The 26,330-nt window shown below is 44.2% G+C and overlaps 1 protein-coding gene across 1 annotated transcript; it reads left to right on the plus strand.

Annotated features, from left to right (window-relative positions):
- Positions 1–5,564: 5,564 nt before the first annotated feature.
- tmem102 (transmembrane protein 102) lies at positions 5,565–22,588 on the plus strand. Its single transcript, XM_070930070.1, has 6 exons — positions 5,565–5,576; positions 7,304–7,515; positions 19,943–20,224; positions 20,923–21,110; positions 21,565–21,777; positions 21,989–22,588. Exons 2-6 carry the CDS (start codon positions 7,314–7,316, stop codon positions 22,586–22,588), a joined length of 1,485 nt encoding a protein of 494 aa, XP_070786171.1. The 5' UTR covers positions 5,565–5,576; positions 7,304–7,313.
- Positions 22,589–26,330: the final 3,742 nt, after the last annotated feature.

Genomic DNA, 26,330 nt, shown 5'->3' on the forward strand with positions numbered 1-26,330 from the left:
TCACAATTCACTACTGTCAATGCCGATTGAACAGGGGGCACTCAGTGTGTGGTTTTGGATAAACCCACAGGATTCACCACCTATGGTAGCCGAAGGAAGTCATCTCTCTTTCAGCGCTGAATGTCTTCACAGCCTCAAGCATTTGATCCTTTAAGTGGCAGAATACAAAAGAGTTCATTACCCACGTCCCCCCCACCCCTTTAGCCGGGGCCGTGTTCCAACCACTCCGCATTCAAATTGAAAGTGAAATCCATTGAAAGACTAATTTGCCTTCCTGACTGTAGGCCCACGAATGGGGACCTTTAGAAAATAGCTGTATAAATCTCCGGGTCAATTTGCTGGGGTCGGCACATAAGCCAAGGCTCTGCTCAGAGGAGAAGGCGCTATTGACTGAACACGTTGCCAATGAGCTCTTGATCACGACTCATAAAACCCTCATTAGAATTAAGTAGCTATTGGGAGGCATTCTGCTGTTCCAGGGCAAAGCAATCACATCGCACAGAAAGCTCCGACGCCCAGCCACATATCTCTGAGTCACAACTCAAAAGTTTATGGGAGACACCTAAGTTACAGGGCGTTCCGCACTGTCGGATGCATATTTGGGGCGACATCATCAAGTTTTCAGCCAGGTGTTACATACTTGAGGGGAAAATCATGAGACAAGACGTGAGCTGCAATTTTTGACCAGTTTCACACAGCAGTCTTATTTTAGGGCTATTCATTTCTCTCCCCTGTAGCTGACATTCAGATGTGTGGATGCTGTTGCTGCCAGCACGGCGCCTCTGTGTTAAAAATCCAACTGGATCACGATGTTCTGCTCTGGCAGACCACATTTAATGTGTGAGCACATGAGAGAGGGAGAAATGGAAAGTGAGGTAAAGGGAGACACTTGTGTCTGCCTTAATCTCCTTTCCCACAACTTTCCAGGTTATTCAGACAAACCTATCCCGTCCTCTCACTGTGCATGTGAACAGTGCTTGTGTTTTCCTCACATCATTTCTCGACGGCGCTCAGTTTGCAGTGCCTTTAAGGTCGATTTAATGTGGCTTTTTAATACTGATTTCAAAGTGAGAAAAGATCTCTACAAAGAGGTCTAAATTAACTACAAATTTCAAAATACTTGGCGGACGTATTCACCGCTTCCAAATGAGTATTTTGCTACATTCATTCATCTTCCCTCAAAAGCATGGCTAGATTAATCTTGGGGCAAACATTTGCTGTTGGGCCCCCTACTGCCACACACCCCAAGTTATGCACAAAAATAATTAGGATTAACATGAAAGTTCATTCTTGACCTTGCAAATACAGCTTGACAAAACAACCCCACTTACTAGGCTTTCGACAGTATCACAACGGCCTACCAAGTGTATAAACAACAATTCAGCTTTTTACACGGGGGTTACGTGCTGGATTATTTGTCTCCGGGCAGTTGCCAGGCAACCAAGGCAGACTCCAGGAAGTTACTATGCCTGGCCAAGAAATAGTCTGGCACATAACCCCCTGTAAAAAGGCAAACTGTCACGTTATGAATGATTGAGGGCTACTCAGGGACTCGGAAACTGTCTCGTATCCTTCACCTCCTTGCAGAGCCCAAGTGTTCCTTTGCCTTCAGGGTGCAGGTGTATTGATAGCACGGTTAACGGAAACCCCTGGTCTATACACAGGTGACCTTCATTTAGCTAATTATGTGACTTCTAAAACCAATAGGCCTTTTTCACAGCAGACATTTTCAGACAAAGTCTCTCAGGGTCAGTGATCGGTGTCAAGTAAGCCACATTAAACCCCCTTTGAAGTTGTAAGACAGTACAACATGAAAACTTCCAAGCAGGGTGAATACTTTTTGTAGGCGTTGCATGATGCTGTTTAATCCACAGACCATGAAGCAGGATGGTCTGCAGAAGCAAACCCGCTGGCAGAGTCCGTCAGGGGTTTTTGCCTCTGCGTCAGTCTGTGCTGTTGTGAGCGCCAGAGAAAGAAGAAGCATAGATACTAACGGTAGATATTGTTAATTACACCTCCAGGGACTTCCCCCTGCACTTCACAAGCTCTCCTCTGCTTTATTTCTCTTACCCTGCAGACGGATTTAATTACATCAGCTCCTTCTGTGGGGGGAACGGCTCCTTGTTCCATTGATTTCTTGGTCTGAGTCTGTTTTGGTCAAAGATGAAGAGAGTGGGCTGTGTGCGAGTCATCAGTCATGAACGAGTAAGGTGATAGAGAGCTTATAGGAGCTGATGGGCTGGCTGTGGAGAGACGTGGATTGAAACACTCTGGCCGGGCCATCTTGCGTGATTACCCACAGCTTCCTCCCTCACACGGTCCAGGGGACGCACAAATGTCTACCCACAGACACACACAAGGCAATATATTAAAAGTGCATGCTGTATAATACACACCAAAGCGGCGCCCAAATCCTCTCTCAGGTATCAATCAGGAGGCGGCAGCTCGCACAGTGAAGCGGAATGACTGTAATGGCAGTCCCGAACGCTCCTACATCCCGGTCCCCCCGCCGACCTTTCCAAGCCACTTAAATGATGGTCAGCGCTGTCACACACTCAGATAGATTACTCCTTCACTTCAATGGACACCGAGGCCCCATCGCTGCAGCCCCCTTTTCACGGCTTTACGCCCAATCATTTCACTTCAGTCTGCGGCACAGTGATGATGGCCATGCATCAGGGGAGCTGAGGGGATGACGCCGGGGGGGAGCTGCCATTCTTACCATATCACCATAACCGCTATCAGCAGCAGCCGTCTCCCGGAGTAATGTAATGTCTGGGAATTGTTATTAGGCAGCTGGGAGATGGGAGATGGTGGCAGGGGTTGGGGTTACGCTGCGTAAATGATAACCGTCTGTAATGACACCGTGAAGGTTTACAACTGAGAATAAAAGCTGAAAGTAATGAATTGCCTTTTCTCCTGTGACCATGACACAGTAACATTTTAGTGCGCGCTCACCAGTGCTAATTATTTTCTTTTCTAACTTTGAGAGCAGGCACTCAGAAATGTGCAGACAAGTGTTTCAGCACAAGTCAAACTTGAGACATGTTGCACAACTCTTTACCTATGTGTCTTGCTTTATTCCCCAGACACTATATTAGTCATTAATCTCCCAGTTATTTTTCAGTTCAGTTTGTCTTCATACCATTTTGTCCGCTCAACAGTTACACTAGACTGAATCTATGTCCCAAATCCATTATTACTCCAACAGGAGATGATGTGTGATGTCGGTTATGTGGATTTATCCTCTGGAGACCATGAATCTCCACAGAATGTACAAAATTTCAGGGCAATTCATCCAAAATTCTTGAGATATTTCAGTCTGGAAATTCTCTCTGCCAGCGTGGCTAAAACCCCACAGATATTCAATCGACTGTCACAAAAAACAAAGAAAAGCAGCAAACGCAGAGTATACTATGTTATTCAAAATTAGGTAGAAAGAATAAAGAATTTACTATTTTGTATTGAAAAATGGAGATTCAGCCCGTTGTTTCAGATACATTGTGGTGATTTAAAAATCACACGACTGATGGAAATGTACAGTGCACAGAAGATGGAAATGACCTCAAATGCCACCCTGATGCAGAAGGTGAAATTGCTGACAATGTTTTGGGATTACAGCATTATAAATTGGAGATCAGTGGCGCGATGTGTTTCATTGTGATGAACAAGATTGAAATGATAACATTAATTAGCTAGTAGAGCTGTTGAGATATATTCCTTGCTTCCTGTTAGTGCAAAAGGCAAAAAAAAACCCAGATCTCCTACCCTTGTTTCCTTCCTCCCCTCTTTACCTATATTTTCATGTTACCTACATTGGAGCACCTCCCGTCTTTCTTTCCTCCTTTTGCTGAGCAAGCACTGACTTGGTATCAGAGATTGGGTCTCTGAGTGTCAGACCACCACGTGACCTGAAACATTTCCACCACATGCCGGCAATTTCAGCCTGATCTGACTTGCAAAGGGGAAGCTTTTTATGGTAGCACCAATTCTAGACAGGGGTGATATATGGAGGAACGTTGAGAGAGCTGGTAATGTTTTTTTTTTTTTTCATTTTCTTGTCTTTTCTGGGTAAAAAAGAGGGAAAAGAAAGAGAGTAAGTTTGAGAGACATTGCATTCACTTTTTTGAAATGCCTCACTGTGTCTGCTGAAGGCCAGGGTTGCCTCTTACCTCTCATTTGGCAGACGGGTAGTGTCACTCCCTCGCTTGCTCATTAAGTGCTGTTTGGTACGGCATCATCTTGATAAATGCTCCACTTACGCCACAGAATAGGCTGATGAATCAGACACTGTGTGGCACCGTGCGGACAGCTCCTCTCGCAGTCAGTGAGATTGCAGTGTGTGAGGTTGCGATGATCCATCGACAGGCGAAGAGAGAGGTCTGACAGGTTATTCCAGACACTATCAATCCAAAGGAGTTTAGCAGTGATGCAGGAAATGAATAACTTGGAGTGTACTCAATGAGTTTTATGCACGTATATTAAACAGCAAGTGGTTCCCATATAGTGGGGAACAACTGCCAGAAATCCCAGGGCGTCCCAGGAGAACAACCAAAAGTTTCACAAGATGTTTTAACTTTATTTCACTCAGCAAGAGCTATTATTTTCAACCTATTCTGTCTCTTCCTTTAAATATATGGAAATTGAGAAAGTGAATGAGGACAATTTAGAGTAGTTGCTCCTTAAAGGGGTGCTCCAGTTTTACACATGAATATCACTTTACTAATGCACTATTCAGTTTTTTGTCTTCTGAGAAAACCAGATATAAATCTTGTTAACACTAATTAGCACTGATGAGAAAAAGTTATTCATTACCTTTAACTTTCATATTTAGCTGTAAACCTTTACAGTGTCATTACGGAAACTTTGTCAAATATCATTTTTAAGTCATGCAACAACCACTACCAGCTGATTAATAACTATTGCCATTATACATTAGCTCCTTCTACAAAGGACAATATACAAAACTGTGATGGCTACTAATAGTTATTGTTGTTTGACTCGTATTGAACCTGACACTGGCCCCTCTGTGTGCATTCTCAAAGTTAGAAGTTGCAATTCTTGACTTTACACGTCTAACTGCATAACTGTATAATACCATAATCAGTTCAAAATGAACAATATTATCATGCCAGGATCTACAAGCAATATAAACAAATAGACGAGGGGAGAGCATAGAATCAGAGCCCACTTCCAAATGCAACACCCTGCAAGTGGTGCAAGGACACCACTGCTGTGTTGCATTTACAAAGGACTGCTCACGTGTTCGTGCATCAACACACTGGCTGTGCAGTCGTGAAACCGCCCTGCCCTGCTACTACTACTACTACTAAACCTTAGCATAGCCTTGTCTTACGTGCGGGGACAATTGTAGTCATAAACCTGACCTCTCAAATCTGTCTGCAGTTTGGTAATGTGGGGCGTGCGCGCCGCACATACTACTAATCCCTGGATCCTCAGGGAAGGACCATGATTTCTGGGACGGTGTTGCCAGGGGGAAGGTGGCGCCTGGGACCTGTTGGAAATGACAGCTAAAGAAGGCGGATTGAAGCACAGGGATCACAAGAACAGTAAACGTAGAAGATAGCGAAGAAATTCCCTCAGCATCACTGTGTAAAGGGTGTGTTGTCTGTTTGTGTTCCGTGACAGCTTTAGCCTGACAGCTAATGATTTCACTGTGATCCGCGACACGCAAGCTAACGAGACAAGATCTGAGTGCATGTGGGTGCAGGCATGCGCGTGTGTGTGTGTGTGCGCGTGTGCGTGTGTGTGTATCTATAGATTTTAGTGTGAATATGTGTTCGTGCGTTTGTATGCGCGGGCGTGTGTCGCTGCACTTGTCTTCACTTTTCCCACCTGTCATGTTGGCTAGCATGCTAATTTGATAAAGCTAGTCGGCTAATATAGGCTAATAAAAGAAATTAGCTGGCTGTGGACGAGGTACCACGCCGGCCATATCCCTGCAAGTCAAATGGTGTGGTAATACGGTAGTAGAGCAGTGTGACAGCATGTGAATCTATCTAACGTTAATGCAGCCCTGGCTAATTTGTTATCTATCCCGAAGTATGTAATTAACTAGCTAATGTTAGCTGTCAGACGGCAGGCTGGCTAATTTGCTCGGCTATTAGCTTAGCGGCTAGAAGCAGGGGAGCTTGCTCGCTAATTGACCTAGTTTGGTGGGGCAGAGGCCATGTTGTCATTCCGCCCGACTTAGCTTTGTTTACATTACAAGTTTTTGGCTTGTTACTTTTAGGGCACAGTACCTTGTGTAATTATTTAAACATGTAGCGACTAAATACACCATGTCTTTTTAACCGTATAACCTACAACTAACGTAATGCCCTTTTACTTAACGCTAAATCTTTAAAGACTCTCGTCCCGGTATGCCAGATATTCCGTCCCGTGTACGAGTAACCTGACATTTCTAACTCCTTTCTAATGGCACGATTTCAGCAACTCTCAACCCCTTGGACAAGATAGGAAGAAATGTATAAAAAGTAGTTGCCATTTTTTAAGTTTAGTTCAACGACCTGCTCGGTTTGCAGCTTTATTTTTGTGAAAGGCTGTGATTCAAATCAGTGCCACTGATTACATGAGAAGCACAAACTGAGTCTGCCCTCGTCTAATCACTTTACTCGGTTGCTGCTAAACAGCACACCTATGATCATATGATCATATTCATATGTAAAGTCATGTGGTTAAACAGGTGCTAGGATGTACAGATGTATTCATCCGGTCAGAAAGGATGTTTTCCAAACAGCCTTAGACTCAGTAATAGACAATAGTGTCATAGTACATGCTCTGTTGTCAGTGCTTTTTTTGGGCTTCCAGTAGTCTGATCCAAAGTACTTAGCATCAGGTTGAATGACTGGATGTGATGATCAAAGCTGTAATTGCTGCCATGTCAGCCTCACATTTTCTGCTATTACAGTTTAATGTTGGTTGTCCTCTGATGATTATGTGGTTGTCCAGAATTGCCCCACAAAGGCTCGTGATTTACACAAGGCTTCTGAAAACAAGGCAAGCATTGTACAGCAATGAAAACATGAAACTAAATCAGTCTCAACATAGAGCAGACACATCCTGAAAACAGATCAAATGTTGCCCTGTGTTTTGTTCTAGGCTCTTACCTTGTAACCTTCAAAACCAAAAGTTCTAATTTGGCACTATGACACTATATAATTAATCCTTCAGGGGACCCATATTGACTGTGTTAACCATGAAAATAGGGCTGCTGTGATATTAAAACCCTGAAGATATAGGCTAAGAAACCTGCAACATTTTTCTTGTCCTCACCCTGCAGGGTTGTAGAGATGGAGTCCCTGATGAGTGCGGTGGCGCCGCGCTCCCCAGCCCCCACCAAGAAGCTATCGGAAGTGGACTTTCGGTCGGGGGCCACCCTGGAGCAGTTGTCGGCCCAGGTGTCTGAGCTGGTACTTCTGGAGCAGGGAGAGTTTGGAGACCAGACCGCCTTAGAGGTCCACACTGCCAAGGACTTTATCTTCAACATGCTAGGTATGTCTGCAAACAAAACACAGTGGATAATATGCCCTGTAGCACATTTTCCTGCCTTCAGTCCTAAAACTGATGTGGACGCAATCATGGTCCACCATTTTGATTGAAGAATTTGTTACACAGAGCTGTGAAAGCTTTAATTCAGTATGGAGTGATATGATTATGGCGATGAGGGTGGGATGTTAACACAGGAAAGATACTCTCACACTACCCCCATTGTCCATTCACTGCTAAATTATTGTGACACCTCATTTCTTATTTTGCTGATGACCATTTGGCGTTAGAATCAAACTCACTTTAGCTACCAGCTGTGATAGATGTGCATGAATGTGTCATGATGGTAACAATATGCTATGGTATACAATATTATCCATCGTGATTATAATACAATGTAATTTTAATGCTGTACAAGCCTCTGGGATAGTAATTATTTATTGCCCGTAGTTCAATTAACTATTAATATACTTAACTACTTGGTGGAAGTTATGAGCGCATCCCACTGCACACACAGATTACGCCGTCTGCGTATGCGTGGGTGTATGCTTTTGCATGTGTGAGACACAGATTCTGAAACATGTTTTTTCCCCATTGTCTTAACACAGATGAAACTAAACCATGCTTCTTCATTGTGTTGTCCTGCCTTGGTCGCTGTCCTTAGTATCGGAAAGGAAGCATATAGTCACTGTTTATCCCGTTATGTACCTCACACATTCTCACCTGGAAGCTGCCCAGCACAACCAAAGGCTCATTGGTTGGCCACTGAACATGTGTTAACATGCCGTGAGCTGTGCTTGCACTCACATTTCATTTCATACTGGAACAAATCATATAGCCAAATCCATATCATATTGTACTGTATATCTCTATCGTCATGCTGTTTCTTTCCTTTTTTTCCTGTGTGTTCACATGTGGTTGCAGTGGTAGAGGGAACTTCACTAAGTGTCCAGTAGGTTAGATTTAGTGTATCAGGAGGCTTGAGAAGAATGAAATGTATGAAAACACTGTGCTTTATGCAAATTGATGCCAAAGGGAAGACAGAGGCAAAAGGTGTAATGTTGACATGTCCTGCTTTCTCTGGAAGCCTCCTCACGTGCAGCTCCGTATTTCATTCTTAAAGTTTAGATTTGATATGGAGTTTGGTCAACGGCTGGGCGGACAACAAACAGGACTGAGCTTACAGAAGGATTTTAAACCACAACGCAGCGTAAAAAGCAACACTTTTAATCACCTACAACAGAAGATGTTTTTCATTTATTTCTGAGACTTTATTCTACTCAGACTTCAATCTTCAGCATCTCTGTGGCAGTTTTTGATTTCTCACTTTCTGTCTGCAGGAATGTGACGCCAAAATTAATTTAGGCAAAAAGGATGAGACACGGTTCTCTTTTGCAGACCCATTCTATGACTCAGGCTGTGAGACAGCATGTGTGACAAACACGATCAACACTATAGACTCCCTCTGTGTTGAAATGACGGACCAGGTACAATATCTTCAGTTTAATCCCCTGACAGACACTTTGTCACATCTTTCGGATGTTTTTTTTTTTCCTAAGTCTTGCACTCAAAATTAGAGGCTTATGATTTGTGGCGGTCTGGATGTAATTATTTGTAACTTGCACATTTGCTTTCAAATGCAAATTTGATTCAAAATGACATGTTAAAACATTCAAGCAGTATATGATTCATATATTCATTGTGTGTTGCTCTACTTTCTCTGTCATCCACGCTTGATGACGTTCATGCATAACCTGAACTCCAGAGAGAGAGAGAGAGAGAGAGAGAGAGAGAGAGAGAGAGAGAGAGAGAGAGAGAGAGAGAGAGAGAGAGAGAGAGAGAGAGAGAGAGAGAGAGAGAGAGAGAGAGAGAGAGAGAGAGAGAGAGAGAGAGAGAGAGAGAGAGAGAGAGAGAGAGAGATGTCTCCAATGTTTTAGTTTTTTTTCAGTTGAGTAAAAAGTGAAGTGTGTTTGTTTGTCCAATAGGTGGCACTCTCCCCCCTCCCTGCTGTCCCCTGCCGTCCTCTTCTCATGTCACTATCAGCCTGTCCATGTACAGCCGGCATCCCCACAGTTTTGTCCATTTCATTTTCTAGTTTTTCACTTGACTCCCAATTTTACATTTTTTAAGTCCTCTGTTCTCAGTCTGTAAAAACAGTCGTGGCAAGAGGCCTGCATCCTGCTCTGCTCTTTGTGTGCCCCAGAATATGATAACAGTTTTACTATTACTGTCAAATTAGTAGTATTACACTGGTTGACATACAGACAGACAGACAGATGGACAGACGGCTCCTGTAGATTTCAGAATAGCTGAAGCGAACAGGCTGCCTCAGCCAAGGAGAAATCACACAAATAAAAATGGCACCCAGCCCTGTTTTTCTCATTTCATTGTATCACCACATACAGGGAGAGACTGTTTTTTTTTTGTTGCTGTTTTTCTGCCTTTTCCTTTGTTCCGATTTCATTTTTTCATCACTGTGGTGCAAAGCCCTCTGCTTTCTTTGTCTGCTCCCACTCTCTCTCTCTTGGTTGAGAATCTTCCCGGTAACTTTTTCTAGTTTGGAGGCCACTTTCTCTGGCATAATCACCAGTGGTTGGCTGGTATTTTCATACCCTGTGCCTCGCCGCCCGCTGTGACCGCTGTGACTGTGAAAGTTTGGCACTTTCAACAGAGGGAGGGGGGGGGGTTTGTGTTGGATTCTAGGAATGTAAAGTTAAGTGCGCCACGGTAGCTGCATTAGGAGCTGTATACCTCTCACGGCCATGTGGAGGATTAAAGACAGCGCTGAAAAGCAAATCATCCTCTTGATGGAGCGGCCTTGTTACAGCATGCCGGCCTGCTGGTGGAGGCACGTCATTGCTGCATAGGTGTGTGTGTGTGTGTGTGTGTGTGTGTGTGTGTGCATGCATGTGTGCATGCATGCTGCACATGAGTAGCTGTGGCTTTTGTTTTTGCCAGGTTTTTATAAAGTTTGAGCTGCAGAGGGCTCCCCACTGGGCTTTGCGCACTGTCAGGGAAACGGAAAAAGAAAAGAGATTAAACTCATGCACAAACGCACACACACAAGTGCGCCCAGTGAATTTCTTCACAGCCTGACAGATTCGAGAAGAAGCTCTTATTTACCCTGCGTTTTGAGTAAACACTGTGGTTTGCCTTCAGGCAAGCGTGGTGGGGGCTACTGTATATATCTTTTGAAAAATAAAAGTCTGATGAAGGCAGAAATAAATCTACACTGCCGGGGAAGCGAAGGACCTGGTGCTAGGCCCAGACAGACCTCAAACCCAACTTTTTCTGATCTTAAAGTTTGTTAGCCAGCTTGAGAGAGTTCAGTTCAGAGTTCACCCCCCCCCTTTAAACTTTTGATCCAAGTTTAAAAAGTCACGAGCGCTGTTCTGTCCTGGCTCAAATTTTGACATTTTATCTGTTGAAAAAAAACCTGTTGCATGTTGAGATCAGTTTTTCTCTTCATGCAGTGCACCAGACTTTGTCCTGCGCCTTCCTGTTGGGTGTCTGACATCAGCCCCTCTTGTTTTCCACTATTCTTCACACTTGGGCCAGTTAGCTCGATGCACGTTTGGGCTCAGAACAGTGATAAGTGGAGGTGGTTAGGCAGAGAAGGGGTGATTGGCACCTGAGTTGGTTTCTTCCGAGTCAGGAGAGGCGCAAGTCAAAAGTTCACCTTGAGCTGTGATGAAAAATGAAAAACAAAACCGAGAAAAACAAAGCCCGTCTATGTTTGTGCGTGCATGAGTGATGTTGCACGAGGGCCTGCATATTTATCAGTCCCGCTGGAATCTCAAGATTCTTCTGTGATAGTTGTGGCTCAAAGACTGCAGTGCTTCCAAAACAATACAGTTTCCAAACTTTTTTCCCTGTTATTTCACTATAAATTGTCATAAACTGCAAGTCAGGGGTTTAACATTGTGATCATTGAAAGACCTCACAAAAAGCCATTTCAGTTATTATTAGAGTAATCTTTAGGTAGGTCGTAGATGAAGTCTTGTATCACAATACATGTCATTTTTAAAAAATATATAGATATTGAAATAAATGCCTAAAAATCATCAAGGGATTTCATGAATGTAAAAACCATGTAATATTACCATGAAGCAGTTTTGCAGCAATTACCTAATACAGCCGGAGATATGAACGCTATAGCTGGCTTGGTATATCATGGTGTGTATGTATGTGCCCAAAATGATCTGTTTGTTAAGTCAGTCAGAATGGAGCACAGAGTTTTCTCTGTGCACTGTACGCTTTAATATTGAATGCATTTATCTGGCACCCCCCCCCCCCCCAAACGTTCTGACCTTTTCTAAGGCTGCACAAACTTTTATGCGATGTGATGCATATTTTATTTTGCGGGGGTGGGGGAGAAAAGAAATCCCTCCTGGTTAAATTTTAACCACCAGAGTGGCAACTTTATCCCCCCTTGGGAAAGCGGCTCACTTAACCGGGCTGGCTGCCGGCCTGCTGGATCGACACCGGGGCTCAGTCCTGCCCATTAACGCCGGTGGACTTCTGTGTGACTGATTCACAGCTGGGTGCTGTTTCCACTGCTGCGACTCCCTGCCTCGCTGGAGGCTGGAGGGCCCCCCCAGCAGGCTTGGGATCACTAATTCTCTGTTAATGCTATTTTGGATTTGACAGCCTGTCTCCATGCGGCTGCCAGATCTACGACACTGCAACAGTAAATGACTGAAATATTTGTATTTGATTAGTTAGGCTTTTGTTTCTGTTCAGTTTTCATCAGTGCCGACGCACCAGTGCCAAGCAGTGTCTTGCCTGCCATAAATGATGGTCATTGTTGCTCGCTGACATCTTTTTTGGCACTTAGCAGCATTAATTCTTAAAAAGCTGGCACATCAGTGAAAATGAATGCAAAATCCAATTTAGTTGATGTTAATTTACCTCGGCTCACAGCCTCTGTTAGATAAGGCTCTGTAACAAATCAACCAACGACTGTCTTGTGATTTAAACACAGCAGAGTGTCCTGTGACTGAACTTGGCCCCAGACATCACATCGTTCATTAAGTGTCTTTTCATGGTATCCAATTAAATATGACTTACACGATTTGGCGTGTTCAGTAAGAAGTGTTTTGACATGGCATGACATATTATCTACTTGCGCTGCTCATTTTAATAACCATGGCTGACATTGTGATTTTTGCTCTTTCATAATCCCACTTTTAAGTATTCCTGAGGCGAAGAGGGAGGAATCATCTGGGTTGCAGCTGTCAACTGATAACAGTATCTCATGTGCAGGCTGTAGCTGTCTTGAGTTGCTGGGGGACAGAAAAAAAAAAAAAATGTAAAAACAATGTTTGCCACACGCCTCGTCACTCACAGGCCGACACTTTTCAGTTATCCTTGAAAAGTTTTGTGTAATGTTTCTAGGAATGTTGGAGGGCACAAACTGACAGATATTTCCCTCTTCCTTTCAAATCATTTATATTACAATTAACTTCAAATAGCAACATTTCCAAATTGTGTACCAATTATTGTGTACCTCGCTGAGGTAAAAAAGGGGAACCTGCTGAGCTTTTGTGCTTGTTTCCTGTTTTATTTTAAACAGTAAAATGGGTTTTAAGAGGCAAAATCGACTCTTGTAGAGTTTGTTTGTCCTTTTATCTTGATCTCAATAAAGATGCCTTTTTGTAATGATATGTTCCCTGTGATCTGCAAGTTTGTATGATGATGCTTATAATAGTGCATATTGGGGACCAGTTATGAGTCCCACATAATAACATGGGACTTAATTGATCTCTGGGAAGGATTTGTCACCTCCTTGATAGAAATGTCAAAGTTCAGGGTCAGTTGTACATGGTTTCTTGTACAACTGACGACTAGGCCGCCCTGCTGCCTTGCAGTGTAAAAGTAAACCTGTGGTGACATTTTTTTGGTGGTAATTGCCTGTCGTTTAGCGGGGCATGCTATCAGAGAGTAGCTGGCATCAAAGCAGCAGTGAAGAGCTGGAAGACACTGACAGCTCCCTGCATCCTCTCTCTCTGCAGGTGGTTTAGACACACTATGTCTGTCATCACTCTGAGCCGCCGTTTGTTGTATCAAACACACACACACAGGCATACAAACACCTGGCTCAGTGGTCTGACACCACCCCCCTTCAATAAGATTAAATTGGAACTTCTCCATTCGTCTTCTCGAAAAGGCCTATTTTTCAGCTAATCTCCTGCCTCGATATGAATTCATAAACAGCGAGCAGGCGGCGGCATGGCTCACCTTTCAGCGTCTGGGGCGTCTGGGATTAATCCCGCTATTAGCGTGCGAGGTGAGGCTTGCAAGAAGTGTCGTTTTGGGCAGCGCTGATAACATCCGGTTGAGACTATAGGAATCATTTGTAACGGATTGAATTGCTCCTTTTCGGGATGAGCCTGCTTTTAAGATGACATGCTTTATTAGAGTTTTATTGTCTGACACAACAGAGAGGTCACACAGAGGTAGGGGATGTAAAAGGACAATTGGGAATATCATTTTGACACAGACAACATCCTCCTTCAGCAACTACTGCACCAAGTTGCCCTCAATCAAGAGCTTTATCCCCGTTTCAGTGGAGCTACTCAGGAGTTGATCTCTCAAAAGCACCTACGTTTGAAACTAATATTCTGTGACTAGTACTTAATTGACATATTGACAGTCAGGCGCTTTTGAAGGCATGCAGAGATATAACATTTAGCTGGATGTTGCACCAGTTCTTTGTCTAAACTAAAACAATTGGACAATTTTTAATTGTTAGACCCTTGCAATGAATTTGGACAGAAGTTCATCTGAGAGTGGTACGGATCTTCTCGTGTCACTCTCAGAAAGTAAGTGAATAAGCATATATTGTTGTTGAACTATTCCTTTAACTGTTTATGACTTTGTTGGACAGCCAGACTGTTGGCAAATAGAGAGACGCCATATTTTGAAGCTTCCAGTTGTGCACCGTATACCTGGGTTCTTTTCACGACACGGCGCGCCCTTTGAAAATGACCAGTCTAATCAAACCTGTACATGTATATTTTCCACAGCACGAGCAGTCGGTGAAAGTACTTATGGTAGTGTCCCGCAAGCTGAACAGTGGGTGGTAAAAGGTTAAATGTCAGCCATCTTCAAGTATGTTAACTGTGCCTCTGTTGTTGATGGTTGAATATTTCAACAGGGCCGTGGAAGTTCTGTTTTCAGCCGGGTAAAAGTGGATAAAAGTGGATAAAAAAAAAAGCAGGCGTGATGGTTTGGAACTGCGTGAATGCGAGACAGTGAATTCTCAGCGGGATAAATAAACGTCAAAAATAAATGCAAAAGAACGCGATTACATGCTTTGCCTGCGTGTTAGTGCGGCCTAGTTTTTAGAATGGAGTCGCAGTTTCAGCCCCCCCCCCCCCTTCCCTCTCTTTCAGCAGCCCTCTCCAGCAGCAGCACATAGAAGTCATCCGGCTTATTTAGAGGAATCCCATTTTCCAGAGAGATTTACGGAGCTATTTTTGGGAGTCTATCAAGCTAGAGGTGTGTGGCAGAATATTCTCACTCTGCTCCGGCTGTGATGAGACAGGACGTCTTTCCCATGATGCCGCTGCTCTGCTTCAGGGGGATTTCTCAGCAGTGTCACTTTGTAGCTTCGTTTTTGAAAGCAGGCATGTCTGAATGCACCTGTGTGGATATAGTAGAGGATGTGTATTCATAGGTGTGTGTCTGTGCAATTGCTTCATTTTCCGGAAAGTATAGCTATACTGTTCACTTGGAAAGCATTGTAAAACCAACTTAAGTATAAAGCAATGATAAAATTGAAGCTCCAGGGACCTTACAGTCAGAGGACCCGTTTAATATGCGAGGCCAGGCTGAATTGATGCAATTCAATACATCAGTATGTAATACCACACAGTGATGCACGGTGTGGCACTGTTAACAAATTCCCAAGACAGATGACAAATTAGGGATGTTAATAAATGATGTATTGATTTTGAAATCATAGTAAATTAGTTTTTAAATAATGATATTTTCATGATATGTATTTTTTCAGATTTTGAGGCAGGGCAGAGAGAATATATTGGAGGGGAAACCCTGCTGTATATAAATGCGTTTGTTTCTGAAAGTTTGGACCACATTTACCCTAAACCTCATTTGTCTCTGTCAAAGAGTGTTGTCGCTTGTGCTCCCCTTTTTTGCTTTTAGCTTGTAGCATTTTTTAAGCAACCCAGTTAAATCCCTGCACATTTCATAAAGTGAAATGCAGTGTAGAGGTGGGCAGTGGTTGCAGATCTCCCTGGTGTTTGTTTATGGTAATCATTGTTATCTCCCAGGAGAAGTTGTGATGATTTATTGATGTTAAAATCAGATATTTTTCTCCTGGAGCAGGTCATTTCAGAGACTCTTAATAGCAGCATGATTGCAGCGCACACATGATTTCTAACCTTGAAAGTTTGGTTCATAATTTCACTGTGGCTGATCAAGTAAAAAAAAACATGTTCTTATTTATTATGATGCAGTAAGGTTGCTGTGAAATTTTCATTTTGAATAGATTTGTTTTTTAAATATTCAAGGGGTAACTGGGTGAAAGAACACGACCCTGTTTTTTTTGGAGACGCTGGATCAGCTTCAGGTGCGTTGCAGTCTGTGTGAAAGCATGCCACACAGGTAGGTACATAGGTGGGCTTTACTATTACCACACATTGAGACTGATGGAGTAACCAATAGCCGTCGCGTAGTTGTGGAATTGGGTCTCGTCTGAAAATAGCTCTTAAAGAAAAACTTCCCTCTAATGGAAATCTACATTCAAAGACATTTCTTATAGGATTAGGTTTAATCCGTGGCTGTGAAACCAGCCTAGACTGTCTCCATTCCAGCTCTATTCTCAGACTCCGCGTGTCTACAGGCATATATGTTCGAGTGTGTTCATGTGTGCACCCGCGCATGTGTGCGTGCGCCCCGGCGGATGCCCAGCAAAGCAGCGTGCGACTGTCGACTTGAGAGTTTTTGGATTTAAAAAGTAGATTGTGTTCCTTGGAACAACCTCAAACTTCCTGCAGCCAGCGTGCAGATTGAAGAAGCCTCGCTAATTGATAGTTTTTCCTCTGCGCTCCTCTCCCGAACCGAAGCCCCCGACTGGAGAGATAAGATGCTCTTTATTCTCTTTTTCATCACTCTTTTCCTCCTCCTTCTCGCCCATTTGACCCAATTTATCAGTGGCAGATAAAACCAAACAAATCAGAGGATTCGCAGCTTCAAACTCGTTGCCCTTTGGCTGGCGTCTGATCCGTTCCTCCCTCTGACTCTGCCTTCTCGCTTCTCTTCTCCCCTTTGATCTGCCCGTCCTGTGTTTCTCCCCTCCTTCTCTTTCTTTCCAGCCCAACTGATTTCAAGTTTTGATAATTGATTGTTCATAATTTGTTCCGCAAGTTGCGTGCACAAACACTAACCTCAGATAGAGGAGAGATGAGTTAAGTATGATGGACTACTGCTTTCAGTACTTTTCAGCAGTCTAAATATTTGCGTCACGTTGAATATCTTGAATGCTGATGAAAATGAAATGAAAATGCTGATTAAATCTAGTTTCGACTTGGCTGAAAGAAACTCTTGCAGTTATTGAGGTAGGCTGTATGTAGTCCCATTACAGTGAAAAGGTCTAAGCCTGCTGTAAACTAGGCTGTTAAATGCACAGTATGTAGTTTCTGCCGCTAGGAGCCTCTCAATCAAAACTCTAACAAAAGGCGTAATTGGTTGACATCTTGGAAGTAGCGTGGGATCATGGGAGTTGTAGACGCCACCATTGCTGACGTGACTCAGAAAATTAGGTCTCTGGACTGGATTATTGTGTTGAATGAAATGAAAAAGTTATGCTGTGGCATAATAAAATGAGGCATTCCTCTGGGTTTGAACATTGTTGGAAACATATGGAATAATGTAAGTACCCAACTCAACAAAATATACGTAACATATGGAGAAATGTTACATATTGCACCATTTTAAAGACTGCGTAGGTTTGGGGGTTGTGGGGTCCTTCAACCAGGAAACCAAGGAAATAGATGGAAATTAGTGAAATAAGATTTAACCTACCAGAAAGTCCAACAAAATAATTTGAAATGTGACTTCCTGTATTATTAATGCACTCACCCCAAAAACTCAATTTAGGGTAATTTATAGAGACCTGAAGAAGAGGTGAATCCACTCGCTGCTGAGGAAACTTCATATTTCTGTGAGCACACGTGATAATTGAATACAACCTGGAGCATGTCATCAACTCCTCCTTTTGTGGGTTTTGGCAGCTGGACAAAAAGAACATGCAAGAGACAAAAGTAGGATTTTGAACAGTGAAAGGGACATGTCGAATTGAATTACTTTTCACGTCTCAGTGGTCGTCCCATCCCCCTGACTCCCACAGAGAGCTCACACCTCATCGTGACTTACTGCACACAAGAAACTCATTTTCTGCACAATAGTTCTGATCTTTACTGAGGGATCTGCTTGAAATTAGTAACACTTTTATAAAGTGGAACATCTGTCACATATTTGATGTTGGGTGCTACCTGGAGCTCCTGGGAGAGTTCAAAGGCGGAAGATCCTGAGGAGCTGTAGCGCTCTGGATAAAGAGCAATGGGAGCTCCTAGCTGAGCTGCAGTAGTCTAGTCAGGAGATGAGTGGAGCGTGTAGAAGGAGGTGAGCAGATTCTGCTGAGGAATACGAAAATCCAGAGATGCGCTGTCACATACGTCTTATTTTTCTTCCTCTCGTCGACTACTCCCCCAGTGGTCGCGTCAAATGAGGCACTTTTCAGTTAGTTTGCCCCATTTCAAAGCAAAGCACCAGAGAGAGCCTCGTCAGCACATCTGAATTTGACTCCCACTTTAGTCTCTCGTTCATTTTCACTCTCTGGATGTTTTCCCACCTATTTTTTTTTTTTTTAATATATACTCCATCAAATTGCTCTACCCTTTTGATGTAAAGTAGCAAATGATCTCGCAAAGGGATGTGTTCCTCAGTCAGACCATGATCGGTTGGTCATGATTTATTAACACGGATACTTAAAGTACTTCTCACAAGGATGAAGCAGGTGTAGAATAGCCAAATCAACTGTCTTCAATAGTTTTATCACTTTAAATCTCAAAACTTTTCTAAAACTTTTCTACCGATGCCACTTTGAGTATCAGCAGCTTTTTTCTTTTTATCTGCCGTTTTGCTTATGACTCACAATTTATCACATTCAAGCACATGCTTAGGTACACACACACACACACACATCTCTACTTGAAAACACGCCACCAAGGTTGTGTGCCCATGTAATTGGATGAGAGGAATCATGTTAGGAGCTTTGTGCCCCCAGCCATGGCCTGCCGACTTGGTCTGATGCCCCTGTTTCAGCTTTCTGCAGCCACTTAACTGCCCTGGAGGGGATAAACACTTGAGCTCCCACAATCTCTCCCCCGGGAAGGGTTTTTAAGTGTCCACGTCTTTTACCTTTGACCCCCAGTAGCCAGCAGTTAGCTCTGGACCAGCAAAGGTTTGGCTGTAGGATCAAGCCTTTCTCAGTTGCTCTTTTAAGCTGGCCAAACATAATTTACTTGACTCCAGTGCTGCGACTCCCATGGGCCCAGAGCGGGGGAAGTTTACAACACAGCTAAGTAGCCATAAAGGGATTTGGAGGCTCGAGTTTCCCCTCATATAAAATGTTCAGAGAGGAGAGTGAGGAGTGCTTTTTCGCAAATGATGGTGCAGCCGGGCCTGAAATATAATAAGAATATAATAAGATGGTCGTCTGATTGCTCGTATTTCTTGCCCCATCAGACTTCCTTTTAGTGATATTGCCATGTTGCCAGATCTCTGCAATTAACTAACCAAACTACAAAAATATGATCCAAGTTGTAATAAACTGGAATTATCCTTTGCGTCATTTCCCTTTGCTTGTTTCCTGCTGATCTGTAACAGGAGAAATCCCTCTGCCAATCCAGGTGTGGATGCATTGAGAGTGCATAGTGTACGGAAGCTGAAATGAAGGCTTGGCTGAGCACACATGCAGGGCGAGCCATTTAAATTATCATTAGTGTCTAGCTCAGTGGTCGCCGAGGTGGCTGTTAATTTCACACTCCTCCTTGTGTCAACATATGCAGCACCTCTCAAAGGCGAACTTGAGCCGGAGATTTCCCCGGCTCACTCCCTTGCAGACCTGCCGTTTTCTGTCCCAGTGCGTTTCCGTCAGAGCTGGCGTGCAAACGGTACTCTGAACCTGTCTGTGCATCTGAATATGAAATGCATTTTAATGTGCGTATGCATCTGCGAGCGAGAGAGAGAGAGAACACTTCTCAAAACCTTCCCGCTCATTGCTCCTCGCGTCGGTTCTCGCTGGCGGAAAAAACGCATTTCCACACATGCCAGTGGCTCTGCATATGAGTTTTGCTGAGTGTGATTGATTTTCGGGTCTCTTCCTCACCCCCAACCCTTCCAGGCTTAGTCCAGAAGGTAGACCAGCGCCTCCCGGTGGCAAACGAGTACCTGCTGCTGTCAGGCGGGGCCCGGGAGGGAGTCTTGGACCTCAATCCCGAGGACTTGGGGGACTACGCCAAAGGGGCAGACTTTGACCTGGACTTCACCCTGCTGGTGCCCGCCCTCAAGCTCCATGACCGCAACCAGCCCGTCACCCTGGACATGAGGCACTCCCCGCCCTGCCACTCGTGGCTCAGCCTTCGCCTCTGTGACTCCAATATCCTGTCCCGCTGGAGCGTCTGCTGCCAGGAGGAGAATGGACTTGCCACTGAGGAAGACGAGGAGGAAGAGGGAGAAATGGGTAAGTAGGGTAATCGGAAAGAAAGAACAGAAAGAAAGGCAGCAGGGAGTAGCGTGGAGAGAAGAGGGGTGGAGTAGACAACGATGAAGGTGCTGTAGCAGTGCAGAGCAGAGGGAATGGGAGCCTGATTGAATTTTGTTCATGTTTCACCGAGATAATTTGATGCATGATTGTTGTGATGCAATTTCGCCCACCAAAGCCGCAGCGGAGGCCCGTTCTTATAACTCCTCTCAGATAGGTGAAATGAGGAATGCCTCCTCAGGAAATGCACGCTGAAACATTTATGAGTCTGACTTCACAATTGAAAGTTGGAAGATTACACGGCGGCTCCCAGATTACACGGCGACATCAATCTGCCACGCTCGTGAGTGCGAAACTTCCAAGATGAGAAAAAGTAATGACATTTATTGATATGAATCGCTTTGATTTTCAGCAATTTGGAAAATACGTTTGCCACATTTTCCGGTCGTATCATAACATTTCCCTCTGGATCTTACGCTACTGTATTTATGGTGGCAGGATTGAGTGGTTTGGTCAGGATTAGTTCACAGCATGGACATTTATCACAACAAAATGCTACTGAAAGGTTAAAAAGAGGGCAAAAGTGACATGAGTTCAAATCTCTCCTTGCTCAGGTAAAGGCTCTATCCCCTCCCTAGGCTCTCCTCAGTCTCTGGACGGATGCTACTTCTCTCCCACCCTGGTGACGGACTGGTTCTGGGGCGTGGTGAGCGAGGCTGTGGAGGAGCTGAGGCGCAGCCCCCAGAGAGGCATTCCGACCCCGGACCGACTGGAGAGAAACGGACCCCTCACCACTATCATCCTCCAGGTACGGATTAGAAACATAGGGTCCAGTTCCCATACTAAAATTATGATCAAACGTAGACAGCTGGACTCCTTGTGTCTGAATCCATAAGTAATGTCAGGCTGCTTAAAGCTGCCCCGTGGAGTTTATTGTAAACAAACAAAAGTTATGTTTACATTCGCCAAAACGCATTGTGTGTATCCTTGAGGTCTAACAAACATGTAGGATGCATTTCCTTCTGCAAAATCCAGCATTGTTTACATCCATGTAGCTTCATAGCGCTACTAGAGGTCAAAAAAACGTTTGAGTCATGCTCTAAAATTGCATCTTTAAAGAGGACATTTTTATATTGGTGCAGACTGTAGTCAGATGTTAAAGTCATTTTAAAGAAATCCCCTGCAACAATGTGCACAAGAGGAATAGAAATTCAGGACAGAGTCAGTGATGTTCTAATATTCCACCACCCTCCTCCCTGCAGGCAGGCTCTAGCCGAGTGCTGTACGACCTGCTGCCTGTGGTGTCGTTTCGGGGCTGGCCTGCTGTGGCCCAAGGCTGGCTGACCGCCAACCACTTCTGGGATGGTAAAATCACAGAGGAGGAGGCCATATCTGGCTTCTATCTGCTGCCCTGCTGCTCCCCGCTGGGTGGTCGGCCCGACAGGGAGTGGAGGCTGGCATTCTCGCGCAGCGAGGTGAGAGGATCGCTAATGTAACTTTTATTTTGGAGCCATTTTGGACCTTGTATTAGGTTTAAAGCATCAGCACAACATGTCCATCTGGTTTCTTTCTTTGTTTCTTTGCCATTTTTCTTTCTTTTCATCCCAATATTTATGTTCTGTTTACCACAATGGCTTTAATCGTGTTCCTGGTTACTCATTGGTCCTCTGTTTCCCTTATTACCAGGTTCAGTTAAAGAAGTGCATCCCCTACCCCATGGCCCAAGCTTACCAAGCAGCCAAAGCTGTACTGTCTCGTATCCTGGCTCGTCCTCGCGCGGGCCTCAGCCTCTATCACCTGCGTACCCTTCTCTTCTGGGCCTGCGACCGACTTCCTGCCGCCTACCTGTCCTGCCCTGACACTGACACCCCTGGCCGCCTCCTCCTGGGTCTCCTGGATGACCTGGCTCATTGCATCCTGGGCAAAAACTGCCCAAACTACTTCCTGCCCCAGTGCAACATGCTGGAGCACCTGACAGACAGCCAGGCGCTGCTCGTCGCCAGGAAACTGGCCCACGTGCGCTCGGATCCCAGCGAGCACCTCCGGGCGGCTCTGGACCAAGCCCAGCAGGCGGGCCAGCTGAAGAAGGAGCTAACGGCTAGCACCAACGGCCACGGCTCCCCTGGGCACCACCCAGCCAATGGCATCATCTCGCCTTCGGAGGACAAGCTGGCACAGCGGCTGCAGCAGCTGGTCACCGAGAACCCTGGGAAATCCATATCCGTCTTCCTCAACCCCGACGATGTCACCAGGCCGCACTTCCGCATCGATGACAAGTTCTACTGATGCAGACGCCCTGCAGAGAAGAGGTGTGGAAATGTGTGTGTCTAGCTCACAAACACACTCTGAAAATGCTCTGAGACGTCACATCAGAGGATACAGAGAATGATAATCAGGCAGGTGGAACTGGAACTGAACAGGCTGAACAATGCAAGGAAGCCTTTGCTGCTTGACTTGACTCTTTAAACCAAAAACACACATGTCCTACTACTGACAAATGACGTCCAATTTGGCAGGACGTCGCACAACAGACCTGATGTCGCTGAGCTGTTGCCATGGAGACGGCCCTCTCCTAGCGAGCTGGCCTTAATGAGACTTATCAGCTGGTGCTACTGGGCTTTAGTCGTGTGAAATAAGTCCAGTGGAGATCAACACAGAGAGAGAGAGTGTGCGTGTATGTGTGTCTATGTACGCCTAAGGGTTTTCACATATTACTGATACTTCTAAAGACAGAGGGAGAAAAGCTCCGTGATTGCTGCATTTCTCCCCTTTTTATTTGAGATCAGAGTGGGCGATGGCTGAATTAGAATGGAAAAACAAGGTGTGGCTGATGTAACTGAATGTAATATTGTGAGGAGAGCTGCAGAGTCTTTTAACAGAGTCTCTTTTCTCTGTCAGCTACGTTTTAGCCCTCTTTTTTTTTTGATCCCCATGCCTCGATCTATGGCAGGTCTTTTCTCAGGTATTCATAATACTTATTATTGGTTTCGTGTATATGATTCCCTTTCAAGGTCTTTTAACTATATTTCAATGCCGCTTACATTTCATTGGGTAATGGAATGTACCAAAGAGCTGCGTTTTGAGCGTTTTTGCATTTAGAGAAACACATGTCTTACATGTCCCTAAACATTTCATTTTGGTCCAAGTTGATGAATCTACAGAGTCGCGGTCAGAATGTTAATTTACTTTTTCTCCTTCCGAAGGTGTGGTCACACCGCCATTTAAGATGGTGACATTTCGCAGCAAAATCAATTCATTCCAATGGAATCGGCTCAATAAGTGGATTTGCTCGTGAGGCAAAGTAAATGCTTAGCTTATTAGCTTATTGTCTGTGTTGCACCATCCAATTTAATTTTACCTCCTCAAACAAAAAAAATATGTTTTCAGACATATGTTATTTAACAGGAGTCAATGGTACAAATATGTCTCGTGAAAATACTGTGTAAACGTACTATCCTGTTGGCGACAGAGTAAGCTAGCTAATGAGTTTGCATAGCAGTGTTTTTCCTCCTTGGAGCTCTTTATTGAAAGAAATGACGTACATGAAAGAAGCTCGTGAGCTATTGTGACTGACTAGTGCTAGCGTGTTCTGGTTGACTAGCGAGCCTGCTGCAATTGTTCACCAACTAGTTATCACTACTCGAGCTGCGGCAATTAGTCGACTAACTGATTATTATGATCATCATCTTGCAGACGCGGGTTCATTTCGCTGTGCCACTTTCCTGGTGTGACCGGGCCTTGGAAAAGGGTTAAAAGGATGGGGACGATAAATTCATTAAACTGCTTAATTATTATATAATATAACGACGGTTTTCTTGTACTAACTAAGATGTAAGTGTTGTTACAACATTTGAGATTTTGAGTTTTGTTCTCCTACCTGAGCAGACGTTTTGGGTCCTTTTGTGTGTGGAGTGTTAAGGTGTAGGCCCTTTTTTATGAGGGATTTAGAAAATATAACCCTGTGCATGGAGATATGAGGAATCCAATTAGGAGTGCATTGATCAAGTAAACAAATGTCTGGATTGAACAAAAAGACCAGATCCAGAATAGCTGTAGAGTCAGGACTTCGGCTATTCGTCTACCACAGTCACGACTAAGTCAAGGTACTGAACTGTGGGCCCAGTACGTCTTGTTGCACATCATGTTGAAGAAAAAAAAAAATAGTTCTCATTTAATTTTTTTTTTTTGAGACTGGTTCTGACTTGACTGATTCTGATAATTGTCCCCCCCGTCTCCTCTGCTTGGTTGGTCTTTTTTAACGAGCTTTGTGTGCGTGTACTTGTGTGTTCACCGAGAGACGAACCAGGCGGCGGGACGCAGACAGACACCCAGATGCTGCCCATTGAATTCCACCCTCAGTGGGTGTGTGTTAGTCGCTGGGCCGTATCGTCTCTCACCAGACGGGAGTCATCCACGGGGGGATTTGGAGGGATCGATTCAGGATGGATGGAGTCAGGGAGACGTCCCCTCCTCTGCTCCTTTTGAAGAGGGAAGATGGGCCTTGCGGGGCCTGGACAGCTGCCTCTCTCTGGGGCTGTTGTTGTCTTTCTCTGCCTGTTTCTTTTTTTTCTCTCTCTCTCTCTCTCTCTCTCTGCTCATTTCTTTCACTCTTTCATTTTCTCTCACTCTCATGGCTCTGATGTTCCTTTTATTCCTTTTTGCTCCCTCCTCCCATCCAGATTTCCTCCTCAGAGGGTTGGCGTCTTTCTTTCTTTTAGTACTGGAGCAACACAAAGTTCTCTAAAACTTGGTACTAGTCCAACCATGTGTTCACACCGATTTGATTGCGAGCTGTGCAGTACAGCCAGTAAACGGTGTGGTGGAAAGCGACACTTACAATACGAACAACTCAGACAGGCATTAATATTAGTTTTGTGGATGCGACTTGTTTTATCTTCAATGAATTTGAGACTAAACACTATCTGCGAACAAACTGATGGGTAGACTTTGATTCAACAGGGTTTACCAAGCACTGAAATGCATAGGCAGGGTATAAAACACTACAAGCACACGACTGGTCACAGCTAAGTTTGGTTTATTTGGTAATTAAGGTGGTTAATTCTGGTGATTTTTAAGTTGCTGGTGAATTGTCTGTGATCTGCTCTCAATACAATATCGGGGTCTACAAATTCCATGTGCTTACTACTGAATGTATGTTTTACAGCATCTGTCTGTTCTGATGGTGTGTGTGTGTGTGTGTGTGTGTGTGTGTGACTGCGGTGTATGAACTGAACCTGAGGAAAACCAAAGCGCGTTGTCGAGGTGGTACAGAATGTCTCAGCAAGGTGTGTATTCAGTGTGTGTTTTCAGCACTTTTCCATGACAGGCCCAAATGTCGCTCCCCAAATTGTACAGGTTTTGAAGTACTGGAAAATGTCGTTGATGTAAAAGTACTTTCTCATCACCCTTTTTAACGTTTGACGCGGAGTGTTGGAAGTGTAAAATGTCTCACTTTGTACCTTAATGGGCCTAGTTAGAGATTACTAGACACTGGAAACAATCAATGTTCTTTTCCTGAATTGTACACACGAGAATATCAAATCTTGTATTTTACAAACATGTCAGTTTCTAGATATGCAATCAAGCCCCCTCTGGAAAGGCCTGTCGTTTGCAACGCCTGTTCCAATTGTATTTCAGTGTAGATTTACTGTCGTCGTGGGAGGGGGTCATCCCTGTCTGCTGTCCAGGGATTGCATGAAACACAGATGACACTCCCAAACGTCACTCTCCTCTTATTTATAATCCTACTGTTTTTTTTTTTTGTTGTGCTGCAACTTCTGATGATTCTGTTCAAGGTTCATTCAGCTTCTGTGGATAAATAGCTGACCAAAAAAAACAACAACGAATGTATCCGCCATATCTCCTCTAATCTGTTCCCTGCTTGAGAACACGTCAAATCAAATTTCTCACCGTTATCTGAACAGATGTACTCTGGTCTGTGCTCAAGTGCTGAGATAATAATCTGTACTGAATCACTCCACAGTTTGAAAAATTGAATTTCATATCTCTTTTATTACTTGAGTCCTTC

This window comes from Enoplosus armatus, chromosome 23 (genome assembly GCF_043641665.1).
Source record: "Enoplosus armatus isolate fEnoArm2 chromosome 23, fEnoArm2.hap1, whole genome shotgun sequence".
NCBI lineage: Eukaryota > Metazoa > Chordata > Actinopteri > Centrarchiformes > Enoplosidae > Enoplosus > Enoplosus armatus.

Bases quoted from the DNA above. Each gene is read 5' to 3' on its own strand.
- tmem102 (XM_070930070.1), top strand. From the start codon at position 7,314: ATGGAGTCCCTGATGAGTGCGGTGGCGCCGCGCTCCCCAGCCCCCACC. The intron at 7,516-19,942 runs GTATGTCTGCAA...CAACCCTTCCAG, and splicing joins CTTTATCTTCAACATGCTAG to GCTTAGTCCAGAAGGTAGAC. The intron at 20,225-20,922 runs GCCAGGAGGAGA...GCTCAGGTAAAG, and splicing joins GTCCCGCTGGAGCGTCTGCT to GCTCTATCCCCTCCCTAGGC.